The sequence below is a fragment of the Syngnathus leptorhynchus genome, chromosome 3 (genome assembly GCF_054491065.1).
Source record: "Syngnathus leptorhynchus isolate UIUO chromosome 3, UIUO_Slep, whole genome shotgun sequence".
Taxonomy (NCBI): Eukaryota; Metazoa; Chordata; class Actinopteri; order Syngnathiformes; family Syngnathidae; genus Syngnathus; species Syngnathus leptorhynchus.
The window spans coordinates 20,421,722-20,448,771 of record NC_141197.1 but is presented as its reverse complement, the minus strand read 5'-3'; the positions used below and the strand labels follow the sequence as shown (position 1 = coordinate 20,448,771).

Below are 27,050 nucleotides of genomic sequence, written 5' to 3'. Positions count from 1 at the left end.
ACAATTAAGAACAATAAAAAAGATATATACTGTAACTTTTAATTCAACTAATTTTAAAAGATATAATATAATAAATACAAATATAATATATAAAGAACACACAAGGGAAAAATAAAGTGGGACAGATTTATTTTTGCCATAAATGAAGAAACCAAAGAATACATTCTTTACAAGTTACAGCTGTCCGTTAATAATAACGATTGTTCTCTAATGTGTACTTTTATTTTCCTAACTACGAACCCATCCATACGAGAGCGAGCGCTTGCTGTTACCTAACTCGCGTTTCGTGCCGGGTGACGTTAGGTTGCTGTCATGTGACGTCATTTGTAAGCGCCAAGGGTTTGGAAAAAAAAAACTACAATTCCCAAACACCTGTTGGACTTTCTTTCTTCCCCACATATGAACTAGTTAGCGACATGTAGCGAAACACATGGCAAGTGTGATTTTTTGATTATCGTGTGATGAAATGAGTGCAAAAAGTGTGGGGGGGAAAAAAAAAAAAAAAAAAGAGTACGAGGGGGAACTTTGTCAAACAAAGTAAAAGGAGCGACAACGTTGACTAGTGGACGCTGATTTCATGAAGCCTCGAGAAGTATTGCGCCGGGCAGGTCTGTTTCCGTCTCTTTCTTGTTTGCTGGACTTTCTTTTGAAAGCTGCAAAGCCCCCCCCCACACACACACACACACAAGAGCCACCGAACACGTTCACTTTCAGGAATTTAATTTCACATCACATCTATGGTATGCGTTTACAGCTTGCCACAAAAACTTTTTTTTTTTTTAGCTTCACTGACTGCGGTTCTTCTCACCAGCACACTTGTGTTTCTTAAGCTGATACCTATGCGGGAATTGTTTATCACACACACTGCAACGAAATGGTTTCTCCCCAGTGTGCTTTTTCATGTGTGATGTCAAAGCTCCTTTTAGCACAAATCGCTTGTCACAAACAGAGCATAAAAACTGCTTCTCCCCTGTGTGTCTTCTCAAGTGATGATTCAATCCTGAACGGTCGCTGAATGTCGAGGTACAGAGTGAGCAGGCATATGGTTTCTCCCCGGTGTGCGTTCTCATGTGTGTTCGCAATTGTCCCTTCACAGAGAATCGTTTATTACACACCGAACACGCAAAAGGTTTCTCTCCAGTGTGGGTTCTTGTGTGCAATTTCAAATGATCCTTGGTAGACAATCCTTTCCCACAGATTGAGCAGGGAAAGGGTTTTTCTCCAGTGTGCGTTCTCATGTGATTTGTTAAACAAATCTTTTGTGTGAATCCAAGACCACATTCTGCACATTGAAAAGGTTTTTCCCCAGTGTGTATTCTCGTGTGTATTCTCAAATCTCCCTTTCTAGGAAATGTTTTGTCGCAAACCAAACAGGCAAAAGGTTTATGTCCATTGTGAGTGCTCATGTGATTTGTTAAACTTATCTTTTGAGTGAATGCAAGAGCACACACTGAGCAGGCAAAATGTCTCTCCCTGGTGTGTGTTTTCATGTGATGAACCGAGGCTGACTGGTCACCAAATCGTGCAGTGCAGACTGAGCATGCAAAAGGTTTCTCACCAGTGTGTGTTCTTGTGTGCCTAATTAAGCTTCCCTTGACAGAGAATCTTTTCTCACAAACTGAACAGGTAAAAGGTTTCTCCCCTGTATGGGTTCTCATGTGGGTTATTAAGTGAATCTTTTGATTCACTCTCAAACCACAAACTGTGCAGGCAAAACTTTTCTCTCCAGTGTGTGTTCTTGTGTGCGTTCTTACCTGTCCCTTACTTGAGAATTGTTTATCACAAACTGAACAGGAAAAAGGTTTCTCCCCAGTGTGGGTTCTGTTGTGCGTAATTAAATGCCCCTTGATGGAGAATCTTTTACCGCAAATTGAGCAGAGAAAAGGTTTTTCTCCCGTGTGTATTCTTGTGTGTCTTGTTAACGAAGACTTGTTGCAAAAGCTTTTGTCGCACTGAGAACATTTCACATGTTTTTTGCCAGTCTTTTTGTCACCTTCGGAGTGTTCGTCATCATCGTCGTCGGTCTCAGCAGAGGGTGACGTTGTAGCGTCATTGTCTGATAGTGGAGCCGAGACGTCGTGTGCTTGTGAGCCTTGGCGACGCTCTCCATCGCCTTCGCCATCTTCATCATTTCCAATCGTTATGTTTGTGATGTCCATCTCCTGCACCTTCTCGTTTTTAGGAGGCTCCATCTCCTGCTGCTTAGGATGGTCTTCAATATTGTCTGCAGGACACAAGAAGACAAAAGACGCTTTGGTAAAGTCCAGCTTTGCTCAATTCTCATGCCACGTATAGGAAAACGTACAATAACACGCTTTGGGAATCCCGGTGGCGCTGTTTAACATTCAAAATGAAGGCGAAGACTTATTTGCCAGAAATGGAAATAATTTGTTCAACACTTTGGTTGGAGGTGGAGTCGTATGTGTGCCCTTTGTTGCATCATGCTGTCTTTGTTGCTTTTGACAATAAAAGGAGGAAAAGCAAACAAAGAAAAAAATGCTTTCAAAGGTAGAATATGGAGCAAGATGGGAGTATTTCGTTGTTCCCCATGTACTTAACAAGAGAGAAGTGAACAAACCTGCTCTGTTGTGAAACACCTCGTCTTGATGCAACTTGAAAATAGCGTCGAGTAGTAGACGTAGTCCCCCGTGGTCCTCTTTTGCACCGCAAACGTCCGCCTCATTCTCGTTTTGCAGACTTTTTGCGCACATTTTCATACGATACTCACAACAATTCACACTCACGCTTGATCTCTAGTCAGCAATGCGGTGCCGTCAAGCGCATCTCTTTGTTAGCGGGTCCTTGGCTAGGCTAAGCTATACAAAGCTAAGCTAAACTCACGTGAAAAAGCTTCAAGACGAATTTATCCGGAGACGAGTTGGAAAGAAAAGTTTACTGCAGTCGGTAATGATGAAGGTGCAGTGTTGCAGCTTTGGTCAATTCAGTACGGATTCTGGAACTCAAGCACGCTTCGAAGGTTGGTCTGAGTGACGTCAGACGTTCAAGGCTTCTGCTTCTTCTTCGTCTTTTATTCGGCAGTTGTCCAACAACTTTTGCTGCATCAGCATCACCTTCTGAACTGGAGAATCGACGCTGATTGGTTTAGCTCGGTGATCTTCTCATTGGTGTGTTACGTTTAGAAAAACTGCGACTTTATACAAATCAGGGGGAAATCGTCCTAGAAACTGTCTTCAATGTTGAAAATTCCTGGTTTATTTATTTATTGTGACACTGGCAGAGGTAACACACATTTACATGTCATCAAGGCTCGCAGAAAGCGAGAACGGATCAATCCGACTCTTTAAAAAGCCACCAATGAGAACAGGACATTGACGCGCGTCATCCAACGGGAAAGCCATTACGTCTGTAGTGGGCGGAGCAAGGCATAGAGCGTCATCAAAAGAACATCACTGAGCTAAAACAAATAAACCTCGACTCGGGCTTGGTTGAATAGGTCTTTCGTAATTTGTACAAATTACCGACGCTGGTCGTTCGTTACTACTTTACTGGAGGAAAAAAAAAACATTCATTAAGCTTTCGAACCGTCCACGTCGATGCTTCTCCGGCTAACTTAGCTTATGATAGCACGCTAGTCGCTAGCACATGGCTAAACAGCCAAGTGTGTGCTGGTCGAGTGAAGATGTGGGCAATAAGTGTGAAAGAAGAGTATGACGAGGGACTTTGTGGAACAAAGAAGGATAAAGAGCCACAACGCCAATTGCTGGAGGCTGTTTTCCAGAAGCCTCAAGATGAACATGGAGCAGGTGTGTTCACTTGTGACAAGTGCTTGCTTGTTATTACGAGCAGAAAAAGGATCACTTCAAACGTTTTCCCGTGACGTCACAAACTTCTGTCAACATTTTTGACTGTACCAAAGCGTGTCTTTTTTTCTTGTGTTCCTCAGATCCCAGTGAAGAAAATCTTCAACCTGTGCAGCAGCAGCAGCAGCCTGAGACACCTCGATATAAAGAGGAAGAGGAGCAAGAACCCAGTCACATCAAAGAAGAAGAGACCGACGACGATACGAGCGGGTTTCCGTTGACTGTCATTGTAAAGAGTGAAGATGAGGAGGATGAATCCCACTGTGGAGTATCCCAGGCTGACAGCCTCTTAGCGCCGCTATCGGATAGCGACGACATTATGTCCCGCTCTTCTCTTGCTGATATTGATGAAAATGCTGAAGGTGACACCAAAGACAAACGCTTGAAATGTTCTCGGTGCGACAAAACCTTTGCCAAAGAGTATTTGTTAAAAGTACACACCAGAACACACACTGGTGAGAAACCTTTTACCTGCTCAGTGTGCGGTAAAAGATTCACTCAAAAGGGACAGTTAATAGGACACACAAGAACACACACTGGGGAGAAACCTTTTGCCTGCTCAGTTTGTGGTAAAACATTCTCTGAAAAGGGACATGTAAGAGTACACACAAGAACACACACAGGAGATAAACCTTTCCCCTGCTCTGTTTGTGGTAAGAAATTTGCGGAAAAGGGAAGTTTGATCAGGCACACGAGAACACACACAGGAGAGAAGCCTTTTGCTTGCTCAATTTGTAATGAAAGATTCTCTGTAAAGGTAGGTTTAACAAATCACCTAAGAAACCACACTGGCGAGAAACCTTTTGTCTGCTCAGTTTGCGGTAAAGGATTCAGTCAAAAGGGACATTTAATAACACATACAAGGACACACACTGGGGAGAAATTTTTTGCCTGCTCAGTCTGCGGTCTCCGAGTAACTCAAAAGATTCATTTAACAACTCACATGCGAATTCACACAGGAGAGAAACCCTTCTCCTGCTTAGTTTGTGATAAAAGATTCACAGAAAAGGGAAGCTTGATTCGGCACACAAGGACACACACTGGAGAGAAACCGTTTGCCTGCGAAATTTGTGCTCAAAGATTTTCTGACAAGGGACATTTAAGAACACACACGAGAACACACACAGGAGAAAAACCTTTTGCCTGTTCAGTTTGCGGGAAAGGATTTGCCGAGAAGAGGAACTTAAAAACACACTCGAGGACACATACCGGAGAGAAACCTTTTGCGTGCTCAGTCTGCACGTTAACTTTCATCGATCGTTCTGGCTTGAATAAACACATGAGAACACACACTGGTGAGAAACCATTTGGTTGCAGTGTGTGTGATGAACGCTTCAGTTTTAATTATCAGCTGAACAAACACAAGTGTGCTAGTAAGAAGAGCAACAAATGACGATCTAGATCAGGCGTCGGGAATCTATGGCTCTTTTGGTGAACGTATGAAAAAAGATACTTTAGTACACTCCAAAAAATGCTTGGTCTTCATTAAAATACATGCATTTATTTGTATCTAGCCTACCGTTCAGCCTGTTGTTGCCTATTTCATTTTGACTTGAAATTGCCTTTCAAGATGACATGTCTGTGTTTGTGGTGTTGGAGTTTAGCAGATACATTTACCCCAAAAAGCACAACCGACTTATATGTATGTCTTTTTCTTCGTGCGACTTATAGTCTGGAAAATACGGTATTGTTGATCAAATATCTGACTCGTCTTATCAATGTGTTATTTACCATGAGTAGTTAAGATGCTAACATCTGTCATTTGGCACCACTGGGGATTTTGAAACATCTAATTGAGCTGCCATGAAATTAGAAGAAAAAAAGAGACAGCACATGTGGCAAAGCAAGTTCAAATGCTATTGGCGGGTATAAAATGCCATGGGGGAAAAAAATTAACTATGTCGTATGGCTTTTTTTCCCCCAAACAAATTCCTTTGACCTCTAACCACCATGAGCTTGTTTTATGATGGGAAAAAAAATGACCACGTATATCTACACAGGCTTAAGGTCCCACCTTGCCTCTTGCACCGCTTTGTGGCCATAAAAAATCTCTTTCGGCGGCCTGCTGTGTTACCTTGAAGTCCATTCCAGGTTGCAGGGGGGATAGGGGCAACGCGCAGCTGGTTTTGCTGCCGCTGGTCCCGGTCGCCGTCCAGTTGGGAGCTCAACGTGACGATTTGGGTCTCGGCGTCCAGCTTGAGCTGCAGGATGGATTGGAGTGGCTGACTGGCGGGCGGGCCAAGCCGTGCGTGCCTGCAAACTCACCTGGTAAGCCGCCGCTACGCAGTTGTCGTCCGAGGGGAGCTCGTTGTTTGGCATAGTTTACGATACAGTTGGGGAAGTACCGCAACAATAAAAATACAATGTTCATTTTGTTAAAGGATGTAAATGACATGAAATATGCGTTGACGGGAACTAGCTTTCTTTTGTTTTTCTATCTTGGAAGACAAGGCAGTTCTGCTTCTTGCAGGTGCGGAGGTGTCATTCCAACTCGACGGCCGATAACAAAAAAAAGAACTCCAATGACTTGACCAAAGACCTCGAGAAAAAGGATGATTGTTTTATTCCAGATGACATCAACCCTTTTAGAGTGGCAGTTTTATCGTTTCTGAAGCTTCATTTGGTGGCGTTCTTGTCGCCGGCACACTTGTGTCTCTTCACCTGGTCCTTACGAGAGAATCTTTTCTCACACACGCTGCAACTGAACGGCTTCTCGCCAGTGTGTATTCTTGTGTGTGACGTCAAGTGTACTCTTTGAGTGAATCTTTTAGCGCACACCGAGCAGCTAAAGTGCTTCTCTCCACTGTGTGTTCTCTTGTGTTCGATCAATCCAGAGCGATCGCTAAAAGTCAAGTTGCACACCGAGCAGACGACGGGGTTCTCTCCATTATGCATTCTCGTGTGTCTTACTAAACTTGTCTTGGCAGAGAATTTTTTAGCACAAACTAAACAGGAAAAAGGTTTTTCTCCAGAGTGCGTTCTCATGTGTTTGACCAATTTGGAACGTTCACTGAAACTGAAAGTGCAGATTGAGCAGGTAAACGGTTTTTCACCAGTGTGTATACTCGTGTGTGTTCTCAAATGACCCTTTATGGAGAATCTCTTACCACAAACTAAGCAGGCAAAGGGCCTCTCTCCTGTATGCGTTCTGGTGTGTCGTCTTAAATGACCCTTTATAGAGAAGCTTTTGCTGCATACTGAGCAGGTAAAAGGTTTCTCCCCGGTGTGTATTCTCATGTGAGTTGTTAAACCACTCTTTTGAGTTACTCGAAGACCACAGACTGAGCAGGAAAAAGGTTTTTCCCCATTGTGTATTCTTGTGTGTACGTTCAAATTTCCCTTATTAGCAAATCTTTTACCGCAATCCGAACAGGTGAATTGTTTCTCTCCTTTATGACTTTTAAGGTGAACTTTTAAATTCCACTTTGAACTAAATGTTTTCCCACACTGTGTGCATTTCAAGTGTATCTTGTCCGCACGACACGTCCTCTCACTTTGGGAGCGATGATCATCGTCGGTGTCAGGAGAATGTGACGTCATGTCGTCATTTTCTGATAGCGGAGCTAGGAGGCTATCGAATTGTGAGCTTCCGCAGTGGTCTCCACTTTCCTCTTCATCATCATCTTCACTCTTGATAATGACAGTCAGTGGAAACTTGGTGATATCAGCCTCCTCCTCTTCCTCTTTAAAATAAGGGGACTGTGACTCCTGCACCGCAAGATGAAGGTATTCTTCATTGTCAGCTACAGGACACAAGAAAACATCCATAAGGTTTGGTGAAAGCAAGCTTAGCTCTGTCAAAGCTATTTCAGTCACTTTGTATTGGCACAATGGAACATCGTGAAGTTCAAGCAATGCAGTTCTTACACTGGACCGGTTTATAAAGTGATAAGTGAACAAACCCGGTTCGTGTAACTCATTTGGAGGCTTCTTGAAAACATCCTCCAGTAGATGACGTTGTCGCTTGTTCTCCTCTTTTGTTCCATAAAGTTCCACCTTGTACTCGTCTTTCGCACCTTTTGCACACATAGTCGCCGTGATATTGACACACTTAACATTTGATCGCTGTTTAACGACAAACGCGTCTCTTTGTTTGCGGCTAACAAGCTAAGCTAAAATAGCTTTAGCCTGCAGCGAGACTAGTTACTCAGAACTCATAAATGATCTTTAAGTCGAGTAAAGTAGTGTGTGTCGAGTCCTTCCTATTGTATTATAGAAATATTCCTTCATAAAGTGTAGTGTGGGGGAACAGTCTGCAAAGGTTTCAGCGGAGAAAAAAAAAACCTCAATATCCAAGACTGTGGCTTGAGAAACGCGGAAGTAAATCAGCAGCGGAAGCAGTACGGCAAGTCAGCTTGGTCAAACTATGCACTTACACAACAGTTCTTGCCGTATCCGATCATTTTACAGAAGACGTAAAACGAGGCGGAATTATCTTCATTTTAGCAACAGCAACCAGTCTCTGTAAGTGATAACAAAGGAGGCTCTAGACTTTTGTGTCCCTTTTAATGGCGTTCACGCGCAATACTTCGCGAGATCAGCACGGCATCAAATGACCATATTGCTAAAACGCATGCTCAAACACAGATTGGCACAATACAATACATTCCATTAAGTTCTTTAACAAGGCAGTAAATAGAACTGGAGCAGGCAGCAACTGGGTGGAGGACAAAAACTGTTTTTTGGTTTCAACCACACTCCAGCACAGTAGGTGGCGATAACGCGCACATACTCACCAATAAACAAAGGCACGGAGCAAATGTGACGTAAGACTTGACGTGCCTGGCAGCCATTTTGAAGACAGCCATCACGCACGCCGCAACTCGACGGAGCCAACCGTTCGTTCCTAGTTGGGCCGTTTCTCTCTCTGTCTCTCTTTTTTTTTTTTTCTAATTCACCAAAGGAGAACGTCCAAACATGTCAACGGACCACTTTCAAACGAAGTACGCCTCCTTCATGGAGGTTCTGGTGAAAAGTACTATTACGGAAACAACCAAACTTTTCGAAACGGTGGTTGACGAATTAAAGGCAGAAATATCGAAGCTGAAGGCGGAGAACGAGGCCCTCAAACGTACAAGTAGACAAAAGGCGGAAGCGAGAAGCTTTGCGATCAGTGTTCCCGGCCAAAGAAGCCGTTCGACGATGCAGGATTCAGCAGTTCAGTGTGGTGAGTTTTTCCCATGCTTCGCTAAATGCCATCGAATATTGTTTGCTCCCCAAATGATGCGTAAAAGTCGTTTTGGTAGAACCACTTCCAAGTGACCCTCATTGAGGGGTCTTTGAACGTAGCGCCGTGACGCTATATCCGTTGTTTTTCCGGTCGGCCGGCCGGCCGGCGAGCCACGACAGCCGAGCAAAACACCAAAGTATACGCCCCTAAACCAAAATGCGTCAGTCTTCCAAGAGTTACCAATTAATATGTTCCTCGTGTGCACATTGTCTTCCAAATTCAAAGGCTTTTGAAACAACCAATTTTAAACTCCTTTTCTTTTCATCACGTGCTTCCCCGAACAATTCAAAAGCCAACTAGACCAGTTCAAGAAGTCAGCGAGCTAAACATCCCCAACATTAAGTTTCAAAGATTTGCTGGGAAAAGATGACAGACAACCTTTTGTTTCTGTTAAGGTAGCAAGCAGAGAAGCAAGCAGCCCACATATTAACTTTGTGCTTTTATCTATGAACAAAATAATGCCTCGCATGGTTGGTAAAAACAAGAACTGATGTGATTTTGATGTTGTGTACATGTTTGCAGACCTTGGCCAACTTTTTCTACTGGTGGAACCAGTGGGACAAATCACAAATGACCAAGGCAAACAGTGTAATGAAGAGGAAATGGTGTATCTTCTGCTAAATGACGACGACACTGCTGCTAAAGAAGGAAATTCCAGCCACAAGACACTTTCGCTTTCTAACCATAAGGTGCTTACATGTTTCTCAGGGTTGAGGTTGGGTCGCTTCAGTCAGGTTAACTCATGGTAGGTAGCCTTGAAACTACAGCGCAAGGGAAGATCAATAAGATCATAGTCACAAGAAATTCTTAATATTAGGGATCGATGGTCCCAAAATTGAGAACAGCTTGTTAGCAAGCATGTTGTCATGGTTACAGTATATTTAAATGTGCTACATGAACAAAATTGAATCTTTTGTTTGTTAAATGTTTCCAAATGGTCTAATATTTATTTTTCCTCTTCTGTTTATTTGAAAGGATTCTGAACCCGCTGCAGTCAGCAGAAACGCAGTTGCAGGTGAGAAGTCAAAAGTGACACTTTTTTGAAAAAGTTTTGACAAATGTCTGACTTGCTTTTTCCTCTTTACCTTTTTTTTTTTAGATCCACCACCAGCATCTGCTTGTGGAAATGAAACAAACGGCCCTGAAATTGATCGGCAATGTTTCAATGAAGAGCTCAGAAGAAGCCATGACGCTCAAATAACCAAAGTTTACCCTCGTCCGGAGGCGGTTGACAATTCACCTGCGGTACACAAAGACTCAATAAAGGCAGTAAATTATCTTAACTTAGTTGCGACGACAAAAGACAAAATGGAAGTCGTATCCGACGCTGGGCAAATATTAGCCGAATTGGGGAGCCGAGAGTCGGAGGAGTCAAAGTTTCAAACGAAGCTACCGTCATTGGGGCAACAAAACAGTCAGCCGACAATGCTGTCGGACCAACCGCCAGAAGAAGAGCAAATCAAATGTTTGACGGAAGAGAAAAACAAGTATGATGCCCAAGAGCGAGTCAACAAAAACAGAAGAAAAAGAAAACAGCCCTCAGACAAAGTCAAACACCTGCCAAAGTTCTCGACAGAAACACTTTTGCCACCTTCAGCTGGCGCCGCATGGCACGACGGACTGGAGAAATCATCTCTTAGTCCCACAGCTTCGTCACCAACTCTCGGGGTACGCGATAGCTCTGCCATGCTACAGGATGCCATGCTACTGGTTGAAGCCATGGATCAGTCAAAGAATCGGACCCCCGCACCAGAAAAGCAAACGGCGCGAGACCAGCGCGCTCTCCACGGAAGCCACGAGGAGGGCGCGCGAGAGGAGTGGACAAACCAAACACGTCGTGACACTTACCCAACAGAATCCAGCAATCGTGGCTCTCCCGCGAGCGTTCAAAGCCGCCAGCCAAAACTTGCTTCTCCTGACGTCACGCCAACGTCGACCGATACGGCAAGCGAGTCACCCGAGCGGCGCTCGCCGAGCGTACTGCCGGAAGCCGTCGAGACCACGGCGAGCTCGGGGCTGGTCCCCAAAAAAATCTTTGTTTTTTCCAAATCGCCGTCCACTCATCCACAAGGTACGATTGCCCCGCTGTCCCCAAATCAGATATCAGCTGTCGTGTCCACAGTCGCCGCCGCCAGAAACAAGTCGTCGTCGGCTGACGCTACCACGGCCGCTCCCCTCGTCACGTCGAAACCAACGAGCGGCTCGACGGAAAAAAGCTCCGCCTCGACAAAGTGCAAAAAAATTACAATTATCATTCGGAGAGCCGCAGATGTCGGGGCGAGCCCGCCGCAACCGTCCGAGGCACGACTTGCACCTACGAACCAAAAGCCCGTGGGACCTGGCGGCGTAATGACGCCGCAGCCAAACGCCGGCGCTCACGTTACTTTGGATGAAAAGGAAACACCGTCGTCGCTGAGCGATCGGACGTCATCTTTTTTCTCCCGCTTGCCATCTCCGCAACCGTCGCAGCCGACGAGCGTTAGTAAAAGTCCGGAAAAAACGTTGCCGCCTTTGTCGCAACAGACAGACGTTTGCAAAAGTTTCGAACAAGCGGCAACATTGTCATCTGAGGGCGCAACGACAAACTGCCCGGAACCTTTATCACAGCCGACCGGCACTCAGCAAAGTTCGCAACTAACTCCCGGGGAACAGTCGGCCGCATCATCAGCAGCAGCAGCAACAACCGCCAGCGGACCTTCCGAGAGTCTTCCACTCGTTCCGGTAATTAGATTGAAAAAATTGTCAGATCTGGAAGCATCCACTGGATCAGTTTTGCATTCACAATTGCTTACTCGTGAAAGGGAATGTGAAGTTGTCCCGCCAGACAGCGGCGAGCAGGCATCACAAACCACAATCTGTCCATCTGCGTCATTAACAATAGTTGCTGGAACTTTCAACGTCTCAGAGACGTTGCCATGCTCTACTTTGAGAGAGGCGCCAAACTTGGAGAAAACAATGGCGGACTTTAACCAGGTTGATTTTCCAACTGTACCCGAGCGATTGTGTCAAAGTTTGTGTCCGGATGAGGACGTCATCAACAATGCAGTGCAGGTCATCATCAAGGACAGATGTGATCCTCATTTGCAAATGACCAAAACTCAGTTCCTCGCGCAGTTGTCCGTGACACCTGTAATCCAAGACGCCCAAGAGGTAACAACAGTTACTGGTCTTTGTCTGAAACTGTTTTTTTTTTAAGGTTTGGCAATTAAAAAGGGAGAAGAAAAAAAAACACAACACCTGACTAACATGCTATTTTCCTGTGTTATGTAGATGTCGACCGGTGAGTCTGCAGATGCCCAAAGTTCCTTTGAAGGGACCAACACAGACCACAGGACTAAGTCACAGAGGATGTCCTTTTTGGCCCGTCTGGGAATTCACCTGAGAACACGCTCGCGGGCTAAAGGAGCAGAAACAAATCCAAAGGCACTTCTAGAAAAAATGTACTGCTCCAAGAAACCAAGATTGGAGAACGTTAGTACAAACGAACAGGGGTCCAGCCGTGAGCCTAGTCCCGGGCCAGAAAGGGACTTTTCTCAAGTAAGTCCAGATATCAATGACCCTCACAGTCAGACTGTGTCTGTCGTCCCCCGAAAACCCACGGTCAATTTGCGTAGGTTACCTCTTCGAGACGCTACAGACGGCGCATCGATTCTCGCCCCGCCGCCAGACGCCGAAAGAAACGTAAGCCCGACAACAAAACACGCATTGGAGAGCCTAAAAAGGGGAAATACTATCCAATGGCATTCAATCAATCCCATCGCTGAAAATTCTGCCAGTAAACCGTCGCAATCTGGTCCACGTTCAAATTGGACTACAAGCGACCTAACGGCGGCTAAATTATCCCTGCTTTGCGATTGTACGTCCAATCACGTTGCCTCTGGAGATTCTTCTCCGAGTCCCGGGTCAGCTTCGCCTCGAGACGAACCCCGTGCGAGACACCCCGCCGCCGTCGCGAGAAAGCCCAGCGCGAGTCAGGATACGGAAAGCTCAAACCAGTCGGAAGCCGCCGCCGCCGTGCGTCTGAAATCCACTAAAGCCATCAGCGCCCCTCTAAAGAGCAAATTCCCAGCTGAGAGTGGTAAGAACTTGGTGGGTCCGGCTCGAAATAGCAACGATCCCAGATCTTGCCACTCTCTCGGGGGTTGCATCTTCCCAAAAGGAGAACCGACCTCAAAAGACCAATCCTACTGGTCAGCGCGGAAAGCGCCGAAATGGGTTAAAAACGCTGGCGCCGCAAATAAGCTGAGACTCAATCTCAAATCTCCCGCGCAAGAAAATAACATCAAGATGCAGAATAGCAAAGCAGCTAAGAGAGCTAAGCACGTGCTGAAAGATACGCAAACCAAAGTGCAGAAAGCCAAGCAGCTCATGAACCATCGTAGCGGCGCCGCCGCCGCGGCGGAAAACAAAGCGCGACTCAGCAAAAGCGTGCACGTCAGAGCTCCGAGCGTGGTGGCACCCGCCCAGCCTCGATCCGTGGTGGGTAAGAAGCTGCTGAAGAACCAGTGTGAGGAATGCGGTCGCGTCCTCAGCAGCGGCGCCGCCCTGGAGAGCCACCTCAGTCTCCACACGGGTCACAGACCCTTCTGCTGCACGCACTGCGGGAAAAGCTTTCCCGACGCCAAGGGTCTCAAACGCCACGGCATCGTCCACCGCAACGGCAGGCTCCACATTTGCCAGCAGTGCGGCAAAGGCTTCGTCTACGGCTTTGGCCTCAACAAACATCTCCAGATGGTCCACGGCAAACACAAGCCCTTTGTCTGCCAGCTCTGCAACAAGGCCTTCTTCACCAAGCGAGATGTGGAGATCCACATCCGGATCCATACCGGGGAGAAACCATTCCACTGCCATTTGTGCGAAAAGAGATTTGTAAGGAGCGTGGAACTCAATGCGCATCTGAGGTGGCACAGTGGTGAGAAAAGGCACTGGTGTCCGTATTGTGGCAAAGGATTTTTCGACCAGAACAACCTGAAGAGACACAAGTATATCCATACGGGAGAGAAACCACATTCTTGCCCTTATTGCCCCAAACACTTTACACAGTCTGGACACTTGAAGAAGCATGTTAAAAATGTACATAAAGTGCAATGAGGGAGAGAGAGAGTGTCAACTTCTTTTTTAATGTTGTCTTTGGGTCTTGGATGTTTGTCTCGTGACAATATGAATTTGTAAAAGAAGCAAGGACGTCGTCTGTGTTGTCTCTCCAATGTTTGTGTCAAAACGGACACTTGTCAGTTGATGTGAAATACTATGAACTCATCAAAGCAACAAATCTTTCCTAAAATATGCTCATAGGAAAATGCTTTTCTATTGGGAATAATAAATATTCTCTCAACAGCTTTACGAGCAGATCCGTTTGCTTTTCTTTCTTCCTTCCTTCCTTCCTTCCTTCCTTCCTTCCTTCCTTCCTTCCTTCCATGCCGTGTGTAATGACTGTTGTTCATTTGATTGACTCTGTTTTGGCAGAAGTTTAGCAGGAAGTTGAATTTGATTCATGGGGTTAATGACATTTTTGGGATTGGAGAAAATGGGTGGACGGTCCAAAAAAAAAAAAAAACTCCGTCTTATAGCAATTGTGAAAAACTCAACTAGCTTTACAACGATTTTTGGTTTCTTGACAAATAAAAATATGAAACACTACATCGAACTGACCCTGGGAAAAAAGGGGGAAGTTGAGTCTCTCTCGGCCTCGTGGAGGCTCGCAAAGAATTCTGGGACCTTGCTGAACCAACAAGGTTTGGTTGTTTCAAATCGAAAGCCACGCCAGATGGATTCTTCAACTGTTGTTGAATTAGTAGCGAACGCCATGGAGACTCAACATAGATCATTCATCACTATTGGACTCCAAAAGAATTGTTGTTGAATTTTCCTGCCCGCCTCAACTCGTCTCTCGGAAGACTCACGAGCTAGCTTAGCTCGCTAGCCGCGAACAAAGAGACTCTGTTTGTTAGCAACAACACATCGCTAATCACAGATCGAGTGTTGAGCGTAAGGCGTTGTGGTGGACCTTTGGAAATGTGGACAAGAAAGACAGAGGACTATAAGGAGGAACTTTCCGGAACTCAAGAGGAAAACCACCCACAAGGTCTACGAAGCCACTCTGTTTTCCAGCAGCCTCCAGATGTCGTCCGAAGTGCAGGTTTGTTCACTAGACACTAAACAATTGGAGTTTATCCAACACATGCTTGCTGCAAGTCTGTGTTCACGATCATGTTTTCTTTTGACAATCGGGAACGGCTCACCTGTCATAATACGTGACACGACAACCATCCAAACCAGGGCCATGCTCGTGACCAAATCATCGCAGCACACAAAACATTCTGGATGGCAGGGAATATTGAATTTGATATCAAGTTCATTTGTGTTCACCAAACCATGTTTGTCTTCTCGCGTCCTACAGACGCCATTGAAGCTGACCGTCCTGATCGACGTGAACCAGAGGACCTGCACATTAAAGAGGAGGAAGAAGAGGAGGAAGAGTCCCTCGGCGTTAAAGAGGAAGAGGAGCTCCACGGCAATAAAGAGGTGGAAGAGGACCCAGATAGCCCCTCCATCAAAGAAGAGGAGGAGGAGGAAGAGATTGTCAATTTGCCATTGACTGTGGTCTTTTTGGAGAGTGATCATGATGACGAAGGTCTAAGTGAGAAGAACGGGGGAGTGACACTTCGAAGCAGCGGCAACAGGCAACACCTGACAATAGAAGGTGATGAAGATCACTGCAGAGGATCACGGGCTGACAGCCTCTTTGCTCCGCTATCAGATAGCGACGACATGTCCTCACACTCGACTGTCGATGACGATGATGACTATGAAGATGAAGATCAGGAGGAGGAGGACGATGATGATGATGAGGAGGAAGAATACTTAAAAACTTATATGACATGTCCAAGTGACAAAAAACACTGGAAATGTTCAGAGTGTGGGAAAATATTAAGTACCAAGCGGGTTTTAAAAGAACACATGAGAATCCACACTGGAGAGAAACCTTTTGCCTGCTCAGTTTGTGCGCAACGATTTTCTTTCAGGGAAAACTTAAAAATACACACACGAACACACACTGAGGAGAAACCGTTTGAGTGCTCCTTTTGCGCTAAAAGATTTACTCAAAAGACAAATTTGAAAAAACACACAAGAACCCACACAGAGGAGAAACCTTTTGTTTGCCCAGTTTGTGGTAAAAAATTTACACAGAAGTCCAATTTAACAACGCACACAAGAACACACACTGGAGAAAAACCTTTTGCCTGCTTGCTTTGTGGTCAAAGATTCTCGGTCAGGGGGAACTTGAGAAGACATACAAGAACACACACGGGAGAAAAACCTTTTGTCTGCTCGGTTTGTGACCAAAGTTTCTCGACCAAGCCAAATTTAACGAGACACACGAGAACACACACGGAGGAGAAACCCTTTGCTTGCTCATTTTGTGATGAAAGATTCAATTTACAGACCAGTTTAATCACACACACTAAAACGCACACTGGACAAAAAACATTTGCCTGCTTGGTTTGCGATAAAAGATTCTCCGTGAGGGGAAACTTGACAAGACACGCAAGAACGCATACTGGCGAGAAACCTTTTGCCTGCTCAGTTTGTGGTCAAAGAATGTCAACAAAGGCAAATTTAACAACGCACACAAGAAAACACACTGGGGAGAAACCATTTAGTTGCAGTGTCTGTGATAAAAGATTCTTAAGTAAGGCTTATGTTACCAGACATAAGTGTACTGGTGAGAACAGCAGTGATCATTGATGCTATAAATAGGCTGAAAAAAAATTATTATAGGGAGCTGGAAAGTGATCCAGAGTAAAATAAGAGAGGATATTTTTCAAAAATGTCAAGATGTTAAATCAATAAATTATAATCAATGCCAAAAGACCCATGGTCTCGTTTTCTGTATCACTGTAGGAAGTGTTACTTGAGTTATTTCAAATTTTCACATCTTCTGAGTCAGTCACATTTAGGATGTGAACCATTTTTAGCGCAGAATTAATATGCAATCAATAACATGTTACAATTTATTTGGCACTGGGGCAAAAATAATTGTTCCGGTCCGTGCAGTCGATACCAGCGAGTACCGCTTTTGACAGAGTTGGATTTTTCACAATATCGAAGCGTCCTTTTAGTTATTTGTTTATTTTCGTTGGGTAGCAGTGGTGTGTCCACATTTTTTTTTTTTTTTTTTTTTTTCATTTAACAGGAGCCGCAATGTTCTCGGGGTATTTTACAACCAAAATAAAAAGATCACAGGTTTTCAAATGAGTATTTTTAAAAAGCCACACTTGTTTCTATGGTTCACAGTTCGACGTATCCGCTGGGCCTTCTCCGTTCGAAGTCGGTTCTGGCGCCGCCATTATTTAGTCTAAAGGAGGAAGGCAAGAACGTGAGGATATGGGTTCATACACAATGGAGCAAATGTGCAAATCTGGATGAGAAGCATTTGAGCGGAAAGCCGCTGCCTGCGTCTCACCTTAACCAGGGTGGCCAAGACGCCGTAGATGCTGGAGATGAGGAAAAGCACAAGGAAGGTGGCGGACATATACCAACTTTCCACGTTGATATCTTGATTCACAATGGCATCAGCAATGTCGTCCAATACGTTGCAATCTGGCAAAATCACTGACAAAAGAAGAAATCAAAAATGACGACATCATTCAAAAAAAAAATAGGACATTGCTTACGACAGTCACCGATTACCGCTACCTGGATTTGTTACGTTCAAATTCAGCGTAACGGTGGCGTGGGTCACCCGACAGGTGTGGACGGCGCCGGGTAACAGGTCGACCGGGGTCAAACGAAGGCGGCTCCGGACGCTGAATTTCCCGTCTGGCCCTCTGCTGGGTCGACTGGTGTTGAAGTACGACAGCTCGTCGGCGTCATCCAGAAACCAGGAGACGTCGATGGCCGGCGGACTGAAGCCGAAGACCAGGCACACCAGTTCGCCCGAACCCCGCAGCAAGATGGCGGACGGTCGGCTGGGGGTCACCGCGGCTGCCGAGTGAGAAAGCAAACGCTCGGAGGTTGCGCATTTCAGCAAAGGTTCCGTCGGAGCTCACCAAAGACGTCCCGAACGGTGCTCCTAAAAGGTGTTTTTGACGACTCGTGTCTGACGTGACAAGAATAACTGGATCCCCGATCTTCACTTTTGGATACCGTTAGCGCGCTGCTCATTGAAAAAGTGCTCCCGTATTTCCACGACGGGCCGTTAGCGTATGAACCCGGTGGCGCTCGTTGGCCGTCTTTCTCCCAGTACACTATTTTGTCATCTGGGGAAAATCCAGAAACCAGGCAAGTCAGCGTCAGGTCACCGGAGGCGGTCAGCTCAGAGACGCTCGGCGGGATGATCCGCACTGTCGGCCGATTCCAGTCTGGGGGAAGACGAAGGCAGATGAACGCTTGAGGTGATGGCGTTTTTGTGGAAAGGAGAAGGCGACGGACACCTTTGCTTTTGCTCACGCGGGCCTCGTAGCCCCGCTCGGCGCACTTGTGCCTCCCCTGGCAGGAAACCTGTTTATACGCCTCCCAGTCAGAGGTTAACACCCCGAGGGAGCTCCGAAGCGTCTCGGTGCCGTTGTCGTGAACGGTGGGCGTCTCGGTGCGGGAATCCTGCAGAGATTCCTTCCCGTCTACTTTCCAGGAGATGGAGAAATGCTCAAGATGCACGCCGACCAAAAGGCACGTGACGTCCACGTGATGGCTCTGCGGCGACTCTGTGAGCGGCGGTCCTCGAAGGTAGACTGCGACCTTTTGACCCCATGATGGGATGACTGTCAAAATGCAGGGAATGGATCATTTTTCCATTGCCTTTTCATTTTGGATACGATGACCACGGCGATTTTTACCTGAGCAGAAATTGACGGCGCTCGAGGAAGTTTTATTCAGCCGTGCGTCCGACACTTGACAGGTGAACAGTTTTCCGCTTTGCCACTCTTCTCGCTCCACGTCCAGTTGACTGGCCACGGCCACGCGTCCATCCGCACGCATGCTGAAGTGGGAGGTTCTCGACGGAGGTCTTTTGTCAGATCCGCTCAACCAAGTGATCTGAGGCTTGAAAGCCCATCCGGAGCAAAGGAGTCGCTGAGTTTTGGACTCTTTACCGGCGGCCAGGAAGAGCTCCACCGACGGGGCCGCTGATAAAAGATGACGTGATGATGAGGGAGAACACGCAGGTGAAAGCGGATCGACCTCTCACCCAATACGCCGTCCAAGGGGCTTGACTGGAAGATGCCCGAGAAGCCTTGATTCACTTTACAGGTCAAACGCGCGTCCTCCTTGGTCAAAGACTTGGGCAAACTGAAACGCGGACTGATGGAACGGCGACTCGGGTCTGCGGAGAGGGCGACCAAGCGTTTGTCGGAAACGTCGGCGCCGTCAACCTGTAGGCTGACGAAGAGGTCGACGGGGTCAAGCGCCGTGACGTGGCATTCGAACACAGCCCCGTCTTCCGTCTCCAAATCGCCGAGCCATCGCCTGACGACCACCGACGGAGCCTTCACCGCGGCCGACTCTGGGAGGAAAAGAAACCTCTTCAAATCTTTTCCTCTCCAAACCTTGACGTGGGTCACTCGTCCGTCCTACCCGCCACGGGGAGGCTCTCCTCGACGTCCGGGAAACATCGGTGCTTGACTTTACATGTGACACGCTTGATTTGTTTCCACTGGTCCGGCGGGACTGTCAAAACGGCGGTGAAAACGCCGAGCGCGTCGTCGAGCCGGCCGGCCTGCTCACGAGCGACGCCGCGGCCCTCCGCCAGCAAGGTGACGGCGGCGCCCGAGGCGGCGCCAACCCTACAAAGCGCTTTGACTGGGGATCCTTCCGTCATCACGCTTTTGAAGCCGGGAAGCTCCATGTGAATGGAAGGAGCGCCGTTTGCCTGAGCTAGCAGATGACATCACGTGATCACGGAGGCCACGGCACGTGGTACGTACGGATGAAGCGGAACGTACTTTCACAAATGCTGATGGACCTTTGCATTCCCATCCACCCGCATGTAAAATTGGAGCCGCTTTTCCACTCTCTCTGGCTGGGCTCCATCTCGCTGATGAGGGTGAAGGTTTTGGCTCCTCCCGGCGAACGCTGAAATGTCTGGGTCCGGGCGGCGGCTACCTTTCGGTGGTCCCGGAGCCACTGGACGCTCGGCGTGTTCGGAGAGACGCCGCTGATGAGACACAAAAGTTTGACCTTGGCGGCTCCCCATTTGTCCTCCCACAGCGGATATAACGTCATTTCTGGAGCGACGTCCGAAGGCGTGGTCGTCGCCGCTGGAACTGAAAATACAAATCTGTCATTGATTTGAACGTTCCCTTTTTGCGTCTAGTCATTTGGACATTGAGTGAAGTGAGTCGGACATACCTTCAAACTCTAAAACGTGCTGCCTTTCATTATAGGCAGGCTGTCTGGAATTTAACAGTCAGGTGGAAATGGGGCTGCCATGCATGCGTGAGCAGCAGCATAAGCGGCAGGTGGGGTGGGGGGGGGGAACCCTCCACTACCCCCCCCCCCCACCCCCCACACACAGGCACAAGCATTATGAAAAAGCAGAAATGAAAGATGGCGAGGAGCAACCGTGCGTGACTGGCAGCTGGCGTCAGAAAAACATGTCAAGACGATATTCAAATAAATCCAGGTGCTGACATGATGCCAATATTTCATATGAAACAGAACAAAAAAGGGAATAAGATATCTTCAGGTTGACATCATTTGGATATTTATTTCAAAATATGTCAATAACGGAATCATCTGGAAATGTACACACATTACTTACTGTACATGGGAAACGACAGTTGCATTTAAGAGACACTTTTTTCAGGCAATACCTGCTTTGGTTTTTTTCATTTGACCTGAAAAGAAAATGAAGAAAATCTATATCAATCCTATTCATATTTTTTATATATAAAAAAATATATCTCTATAAATAATATATTATATATAAAAAAAATATATATCGAGACCAGGGTAAAGTCGTTCCCCATCAAAATGTTAACTTCATGTGTCTTATCAAATGCACAATTCTAGGGCTAAATATTTTCGGGTTGCATAAGTGTGCACATCCTCATCCAATTGTGTTGAAAATGAGCCAATCACATTCCACCTCCTATTAAATGGGAGTCAGCACGCACCTGCCACTAATTAAGCAGCGCTCGACCACCAAATGAAGTTTAGATGTTCCGAGAAGGGTGACCTACTTTTGTTTCTTCTCTTTTTAGCAGAAAGAGGTTTTGTGATTGACTCGTTTCATGCTTTGAAAACTGGTTGGGACCACTCTGGTCTGAGGTCTTTGAGGGATGACCTCATGCTGTATCATTGATGGTATTACCTTTACGACGATTGTCCTGATGCTGAAGAGTAGCGTGATGAGGAAGAGGAGGATGAAGGTGAGCGCTGTGTATCCCATGTTGTCTTGCTCTGTATCCACAGCATTGCTCCATTGGTGGCTTGTCTCCACTAGCAAGTCTGCCGAATGGACATTAGCAGCTCAGTTAAACCCCCCAAAAATTGGCCAGTCGCTCACTTGTTCATTGACCAAACATCTCACCTACGACCTTTTATTAAAAGCCGGTGGTGTGGCTTCAAAAAAATGTTCAAGACCGGAGACCCTGATCTGCTTTTCAAAGACTTCAAAAGAACGAGAGTGGTTGGTGTTTGACTTTTTGTCGAAGGGGGGGCAAGACCCTGGAGCGGAAGAAGACGTGCACAAAGATTGTTAACATGGAATTCCTCCGAGGAAGTACGAAGGTGTTAAGACACACTGACACAATGTGGCATTCTCCGAGTCACATTCAACGCCAAAATAAAGACAACAGGGACAACAGCTTGCGACGTACAACGGTTACAGTCTGTTTTTTGTTTTTATTTGGATTTTAAATCTGCATTTAAAGACAGCACAAACAAGAGAAGACAGGGAAGACACTAGGTGGCACACAATTCAGGGTCGCCCGTGCCGAAGTTGGCCGTGTTGGTTTTGGCCGACGTGTACGTCACGGTCCTGACAATAACGTTAGCGGTGGCGGCCAAAGATTGGTGGTAGAGGACGCAGCTATAGATCACGTCGAATCTTCGCCACTGCTCCAGGCTGAGCGTGAGCTGGCCGTAGACGGAATAGGAGCCTCCGTTTTCCACGGGCGCGGTGGTGCTGTGAACGTAGGTGGAGTTGACGGGCTCGTCGTCAACCAGCCAAGACAGCAGAACCTCGCGAGGGAAGAAGTCTTTTGCAAAGCAAGTCAGGGTCACCGTGTTTGTTCTACTATGTTCCACCGGCGCCATCATAAAAAGCGTGGGACGCTGCGGCGCTTTACCTGGAGGGATGACAAAAGACGTGCAAACCGCTAGCACCGCGCAAAGTCCCGATTCCAAAAGGTTCTTACCCATTTGCCTTTGGTAGGATTTCTTCAGCGATTCCCCCGTATCCGAACGCACCACCACGCAGTCGCGCTGGATCCCCTTCCTCCATTCGTCGTACGTGATGTCGAGCGGCGTGCGAAACACGCCCGTTTGGCCTCTGGGAATGGACACGGAGGTACCGGCCATGTTCTTCCCGTCTTGGCTCTCCCACGAGATCTCCTTCACCACCGACTTGCTGACTTTGACTTGGCATGTCACGGTTCCTTTTTTGACCAAAAACATCTCCTCCAAGGTGGGGCCGGTGATCTGGACGTCTACGTCGGCTTCGGTTGAAAGGATGAGTCGTTGTTATTTTTTTTTCTCCTCAAGGCGTGAGCCTGGTTTAAGTTTCCAAAATGTACTCACCGGATGCACACTGGTTAACGATGGACGATGCCACGAAAACATCTCCCTGAGCGCCTTTCCCTTTAAACTGGCACGTGATGTTGGTGTCCAGCGACCACTGGTCGGGCCTCAGCGTGAGAAAAGTGGCCGCGCTGTAAAGCGTGGATCCGCTCGTGCCCTTCCTGGCCTCGGTCTTGATTTCATCCATTTTGCCGGTGATGCCGTTTCCGTTTTTCAGCCAGGTGAACTCGAAATTGTTTGGGGCAAAATCTTTGGCGAAGCAGGCAAAGGAAGCCTCGTCGTTGGCGTCGGGTGAGGAGGCCAAGACTTTAAGAGTTGGCAACTGGTGGAAAGCCTCTGAAAAGCAAAAAGGTATTGACAAAGATAGGCACAATGTTTTCGGACAAACCAAAAGATAGACTCGGAATCACGTACGTGCATTTGCGTAGACATACGCCGAGGAGAGCAAAGCAAAGCTATTTTCGAATGATGCGGCGAGAAGCAAAAAGCAAGAAAAGATTTTTCTGGCAGTCGCACAAGGAGGATTTGCGCCCCTTTCTTTCCACCTCACTGTTTGCTTTCCACTAAATGCAATTTATAGACCCCAAAAAATGAAGTGAACGAATGGTTCAATCAAAACATCGTGAACGACCTTGTTTGGAAAAAAGAATGATCTCAATATTAAAATGGAGTCAATCTAATCATTGTAATAAACAGCGCTTCTGTAATTGTCATAGCGGGATTTTTTTTTTTTTTTTTTTTTTACCTTCTGCTTTGTCGATGATCACTTCAACGTCCGCCGCTGAATGTTTGGCAACGCATCTAAATTTGGCCCGGTTATCCCAGTCGGCTCTCCTCACTTGGATTCGACTGACTCCCGTAAAGATTCTGTTGTTGTCTACTGAAGGATACTGGATGACATCAGTCAAGACGGTTCCGTCTTTGCTCCACGAGAAGGTCAGTGGAGAGGGTGAGAAGCCGGTGGCCAGACAACCCAGACTAAACGTGTCTCCGGAGCCACATTGGATCAGAGGAAAGACGCTCGGTCCAATTGGTGTACCTGAGAAGAAGGTTTTTAAAGCATCAAATATTCTTGGCTGGAAACAAAAATAGGAACGTGGGTTCAATGATAAATAAATACAATGATTTCAAAAAAAAAAAATGGATGAGACCTAGCTAAAATCGTTGAGCTTGACACTTAGCCGTAAATCGGTCATTTGTAAACTTATCATGTTTTTCTTTTGCTGAAAATGATCATAAAAATGCAAAATCAAAAATTGGCATTTAGTATACCATGCCTACCGATTGCTTTTCCCCATCAACGGCAAAGAATTATTGGGATTTTTTAAAGTTCATTTCCAGTTCCAAAATATTCACGACTTACCTCCCGTAACTGTGACTTTAGTTCCTTTCCCCCAATAGTCGAAGGCATAGTCACAATGACTCAATACAAGTGCAATGTCATACAAAAACCATGGTGGCAAAAAAATATCATTTACTTACCAGATGTAACTGTGACTCGGGTTCCTTTCCCCCAGTAGTCCAAGTAACTACACAGTGATACAGTCCAATCTGACCACAATGCAAATACCCCGAAGAAAAAAATATAAATACAGCAAAAAAAAAAAAAGCACCCCTCGAGACGTTGATTTCCTGTCATCTGGATTGTGTGCAATGCAACGTTTGGTGCAAAAGTTTTTTTTCTGTCACTGGTGTCTTGTTTCCTTCCCAAATCATTCCAATTATTGTTAGAATCTCTTGAATGATACTTTTTTCTCTCTATTGTACCTATTGACGTCTTAGATCGCAAGTATAGCTCATTCCATAATCAACTGCCAGGAGAGGATGAATAGAAACGTGTCCTTGTGCAAATTCAAATCATCACATCATGCTAGGTTTTTGCATTGGTGTGTAACACTGTGCCATCCAGATACCCATATATATATAGATACACAATGACACACACCCTGTCAAAAACTCAACTCCAGCACTTGTCAAAGGGGTTAGCGTTAAGACAAACCCAGGGGTCGCCAACTAGCAGCCCGCGGGCTATAATCGGCCCGCGGGGCGATAGTTTGTGGCCCTCGCCTTCATCCAAAAGTTTAATGTTAGTGTGCCCCGTGAGAGGAAGCGCTGACAGGTCCCTAGCAGCAAGAAGTAGGCAGAAGCCACGTTCACAAAAATCTTCCTTCCAAGGATAAAGAACCGCTGAGACAGACACGTGATGTATTTTCCGGAGTATAAGTCGCACCAGCCATAAAACGCACAATAAAAGGGGAAAAAAAAACATATCTAAATCGCACCTGAGTATACGTCGCATTTTTGGGGAATTTTTTTTTAACAAAATCCAAGACCAAGAACAGACATTAATAGGCAACAGGCTGAACGGTACGGTACGCTAACGTTACATAAAAGAGCTAGCCTCGAGACACGCTTTAACTTGTAGAGCCGAACTGAAAGTCGCTTCGGGGATGCTTGGGGACGCGGAGATGCCGTCGAGAGGCGCTTTAGCTTGTCGAGCCGAACCGAAAGTTTCTTCGGGGACGCGGGGAGGAGACGCCGTTGGCTAGCCTCGAGATGCGCTTTAGCTTATGTTGCCAATCCGAAAGTTGCTTCTGGGACACGGAGACGCCGTCGGCTAGCCCGGAGACGCGCTTTAACTTGTCGAGCCGAACCGAAAGTTGCTTCGGGGACGCGGAGACGTCGTCGGCTAGCCTCGAGCCGGCTCGGAAAACTGTTTCGGAGTCCGGCGTTTCGTTTCATTTTGGGGTTCAAAAGCTTCGAATTTTTGGTTCAAACTTTCATTTGTGTGAACCCGGAGACGTTTGAAGTCAGAGGTTCTACTGTATTGTTTTGGTGGGCTTTTGCTGTTGTTGTCTATCACTGTGCTTCTGGCACAGTAGTAGACAGCTGTATCCTCAGTCTTCAGGGGGCCCATGTTTAGATACAGCATGGTGCTGGAATCTTCTCGAGAGATAGTGAATCTACCCTGAATTGAAGGCGAGTAATATTTTGGAGTACTCAAAGTGCCGATATAAGCCATCCATTCCAAGCCTCGGCCCGGCACTTTTCTGATCCAGCTCCACGGGTAGTTCTGAAAACTTAAAGCCGATGTTTTGCAGGTCAAGGTGTGGGATTCTCCGGGTCTTTTCACCACGGGTTCGGACTGCTCTATGCTCCAGCCTTCTGCGGCCGTCGTAGCCAAAAGGGCAACCGTCAAGTACTTGAGCACTCGGTCGGCCATCTTGGTTGGAATCACTGAGGTGTTCTGCCTCTGTCCGAGGGCACGGCGGCGGGTTTTATAGCGCGCTGGTGAGAAATGTGTTTTGCATCGGAGGAAGTGGCGGGATGCTTTTGATTGACAAGTCTGAAATTACAAATGAGCTCAAATGACCTTTTATTATGGGATCAAGAATATTGTTAATGATTTCTCAGCCAAACGATCACTAAAGTTTTCATCATAGCAGGAGTTCATTTTCTATTTTTTTAAGGGCCCTCACGAAACACTGATCTAGACGTTTCGGGAATGTGTGATGAAAGAGGAACGCTGATGGCCCTGGGATCCAAATTGTGCAGGTGTTGCTTACACTTTCAGAAAGTGCCACTAGACGACGACACTTGAGTCATCAGTTGCATGCTTCATGTACGATTGTGAGAGGGATCCTCCTCCTTTTTTATTTTTGTTCAAGTGCGCCGACGGTTTGTGTTGTTGTGGGTCTCTGGCGCAATAATACACAGCCGAGTCTTCGGGCTGCATATTCTTTCCGTTTAGGGTTACTGTTTGGCTGGAGGGGTTTAGTTCAATGCTGAACTTGTTTTGCAGGGACTCCTTGCGATAATAATAAGATCCGTGCGCTCTGAGCCCGATCCATTCCAGTCCTTTCCCAGCAGGCTGCCTGACCCAAGCAGTGTAGAAGTTGCTCAAACTATAAGACACCCGACAGGCGATGTTCATCTCCTCACCAGACCGCAGAGTCAAATCGGCCGGCTGGGTCAACTGTTCACACTCGACACCTGTGGAGGACCGCATGTTAAATGTCAAACGTGAAGGGTCAAAGGTCATGTGTGCGCCTCAGTGCCACTTACTGGAAAGAGCGGCCAGCAGCAGCACAACTACACCGAACATGGTCGTAAGTGAAGCTTTCCTGATGGGAACGTCTCCTCTGCGAGGGCCTGAGCGCAACTTTTATAGGACGGCGCTGGCTGGGGCGTTCACTTTGCATACCGGCGCCATTTTTTAAGATGGCAGGTGTGACCGAGCGCATGCTTCAGAACGA

The 27,050-nt window shown here is 46.6% G+C and overlaps 4 protein-coding genes and 2 pseudogenes across 6 annotated transcripts; 3 read left to right on the top strand and 3 right to left on the bottom strand.

Moving 5' to 3' along the window:
• Positions 1-222: 222 nt before the first annotated feature.
• Positions 223-3,033, bottom strand: LOC147059733 (uncharacterized). Its single transcript, XM_085907854.1, has 2 exons — positions 2,579-3,033; positions 223-2,224 (listed from the first exon to the last, which is right to left on the bottom strand). The coding sequence occupies exons 1-2, from the start codon at positions 2,715-2,717 to the stop codon at positions 786-788; spliced, it is 1,578 nt and encodes a 525-aa protein (XP_085763980.1). The 5' UTR covers positions 2,718-3,033; the 3' UTR covers positions 223-785.
• A 313-nt stretch (positions 3,034-3,346) lies between these two features.
• On the top strand, positions 3,347-4,924 carry LOC147059732 (uncharacterized; annotated as a pseudogene). Its single transcript, XR_015065675.1, has 2 exons — positions 3,347-3,764; positions 3,905-4,924. The product of XR_015065675.1 is annotated as an uncharacterized LOC147059732 (transcript).
• A 1,453-nt stretch (positions 4,925-6,377) lies between these two features.
• On the bottom strand, positions 6,378-8,142 carry LOC147059731 (uncharacterized). The gene is made up of 2 exons (XM_085907862.1): positions 7,724-8,142; positions 6,378-7,564 (listed from the first exon to the last, which is right to left on the bottom strand). Exons 1-2 carry the CDS (start codon positions 7,848-7,850, stop codon positions 6,438-6,440), a joined length of 1,254 nt encoding a protein of 417 aa, XP_085763988.1. The 5' UTR covers positions 7,851-8,142; the 3' UTR covers positions 6,378-6,437.
• A 444-nt stretch (positions 8,143-8,586) lies between these two features.
• Positions 8,587-14,394, top strand: LOC147059730 (uncharacterized). Its single transcript, XM_085907849.1, has 5 exons — positions 8,587-8,988; positions 9,574-9,740; positions 10,027-10,066; positions 10,151-12,201; positions 12,322-14,394. The coding sequence occupies exons 1-5, from the start codon at positions 8,739-8,741 to the stop codon at positions 14,140-14,142; spliced, it is 4,329 nt and encodes a 1,442-aa protein (XP_085763975.1). The 5' UTR covers positions 8,587-8,738; the 3' UTR covers positions 14,143-14,394.
• Positions 14,395-14,519: 125 nt separating this feature from the next.
• Positions 14,520-16,813, top strand: LOC147059729 (uncharacterized; annotated as a pseudogene). Its single transcript, XR_015065672.1, has 2 exons — positions 14,520-15,190; positions 15,452-16,813. The product of XR_015065672.1 is annotated as an uncharacterized LOC147059729 (transcript).
• Positions 16,626-26,918, bottom strand: LOC147059728 (uncharacterized). The gene is made up of 16 exons (XM_085907214.1): positions 26,860-26,918; positions 26,472-26,787; positions 24,158-24,216; positions 23,540-23,833; positions 22,795-23,130; positions 22,413-22,712; positions 21,969-22,343; positions 19,995-20,315; positions 19,627-19,926; positions 19,241-19,555; positions 18,891-19,178; positions 18,489-18,815; positions 18,105-18,416; positions 17,752-18,039; positions 17,519-17,667; positions 16,626-17,410 (listed from the first exon to the last, which is right to left on the bottom strand). Exons 1-16 carry the CDS (start codon positions 26,897-26,899, stop codon positions 17,402-17,404), a joined length of 4,029 nt encoding a protein of 1,342 aa, XP_085763340.1. The 5' UTR covers positions 26,900-26,918; the 3' UTR covers positions 16,626-17,401.
• Positions 26,919-27,050: the final 132 nt, after the last annotated feature.

What these genes read in the sequence shown, in the direction of transcription:
- LOC147059733 (XM_085907854.1), bottom strand. Translation starts at nt 2,717, where the DNA reads ATGAAAATGTGCGCAAAAAGTCTGCAAAACGAGAATGAGGCGGACGTT. An exon ending in GGTGTTTCACAACAGAGCAG is followed by an intron (nt 2,225 to 2,578) that starts GTTTGTTCACTT and finishes TGTGTCCTGCAG; the next exon opens with ACAATATTGAAGACCATCCT.
- LOC147059731 (XM_085907862.1), bottom strand. Translation starts at nt 7,850, where the DNA reads ATGTGTGCAAAAGGTGCGAAAGACGAGTACAAGGTGGAACTTTATGGA. An exon ending in AAATGAGTTACACGAACCGG is followed by an intron (nt 7,565 to 7,723) that starts GTTTGTTCACTT and finishes TGTGTCCTGTAG; the next exon opens with CTGACAATGAAGAATACCTT.
- LOC147059730 (XM_085907849.1), top strand. Translation starts at nt 8,739, where the DNA reads ATGTCAACGGACCACTTTCAAACGAAGTACGCCTCCTTCATGGAGGTT. An exon ending in GGATTCAGCAGTTCAGTGTG is followed by an intron (nt 8,989 to 9,573) that starts GTGAGTTTTTCC and finishes ACATGTTTGCAG; the next exon opens with ACCTTGGCCAACTTTTTCTA. An exon ending in TAATCCAAGACGCCCAAGAG is followed by an intron (nt 12,202 to 12,321) that starts GTAACAACAGTT and finishes TGTGTTATGTAG; the next exon opens with ATGTCGACCGGTGAGTCTGC.
- LOC147059728 (XM_085907214.1), bottom strand. Translation starts at nt 26,899, where the DNA reads ATGTTCGGTGTAGTTGTGCTGCTGCTGGCCGCTCTTTCCA. An exon ending in TAAAGTCACAGTTACGGGAG is followed by an intron (nt 23,834 to 24,157) that starts GTAAGTCGTGAA and finishes CCTTCTTCTCAG; the next exon opens with GTACACCAATTGGACCGAGC. An exon ending in CACGGGCGACCCTGAATTGT is followed by an intron (nt 20,316 to 21,968) that starts GTGCCACCTAGT and finishes TTGTATTTTCAG; the next exon opens with TTCCAGCGGCGACGACCACG.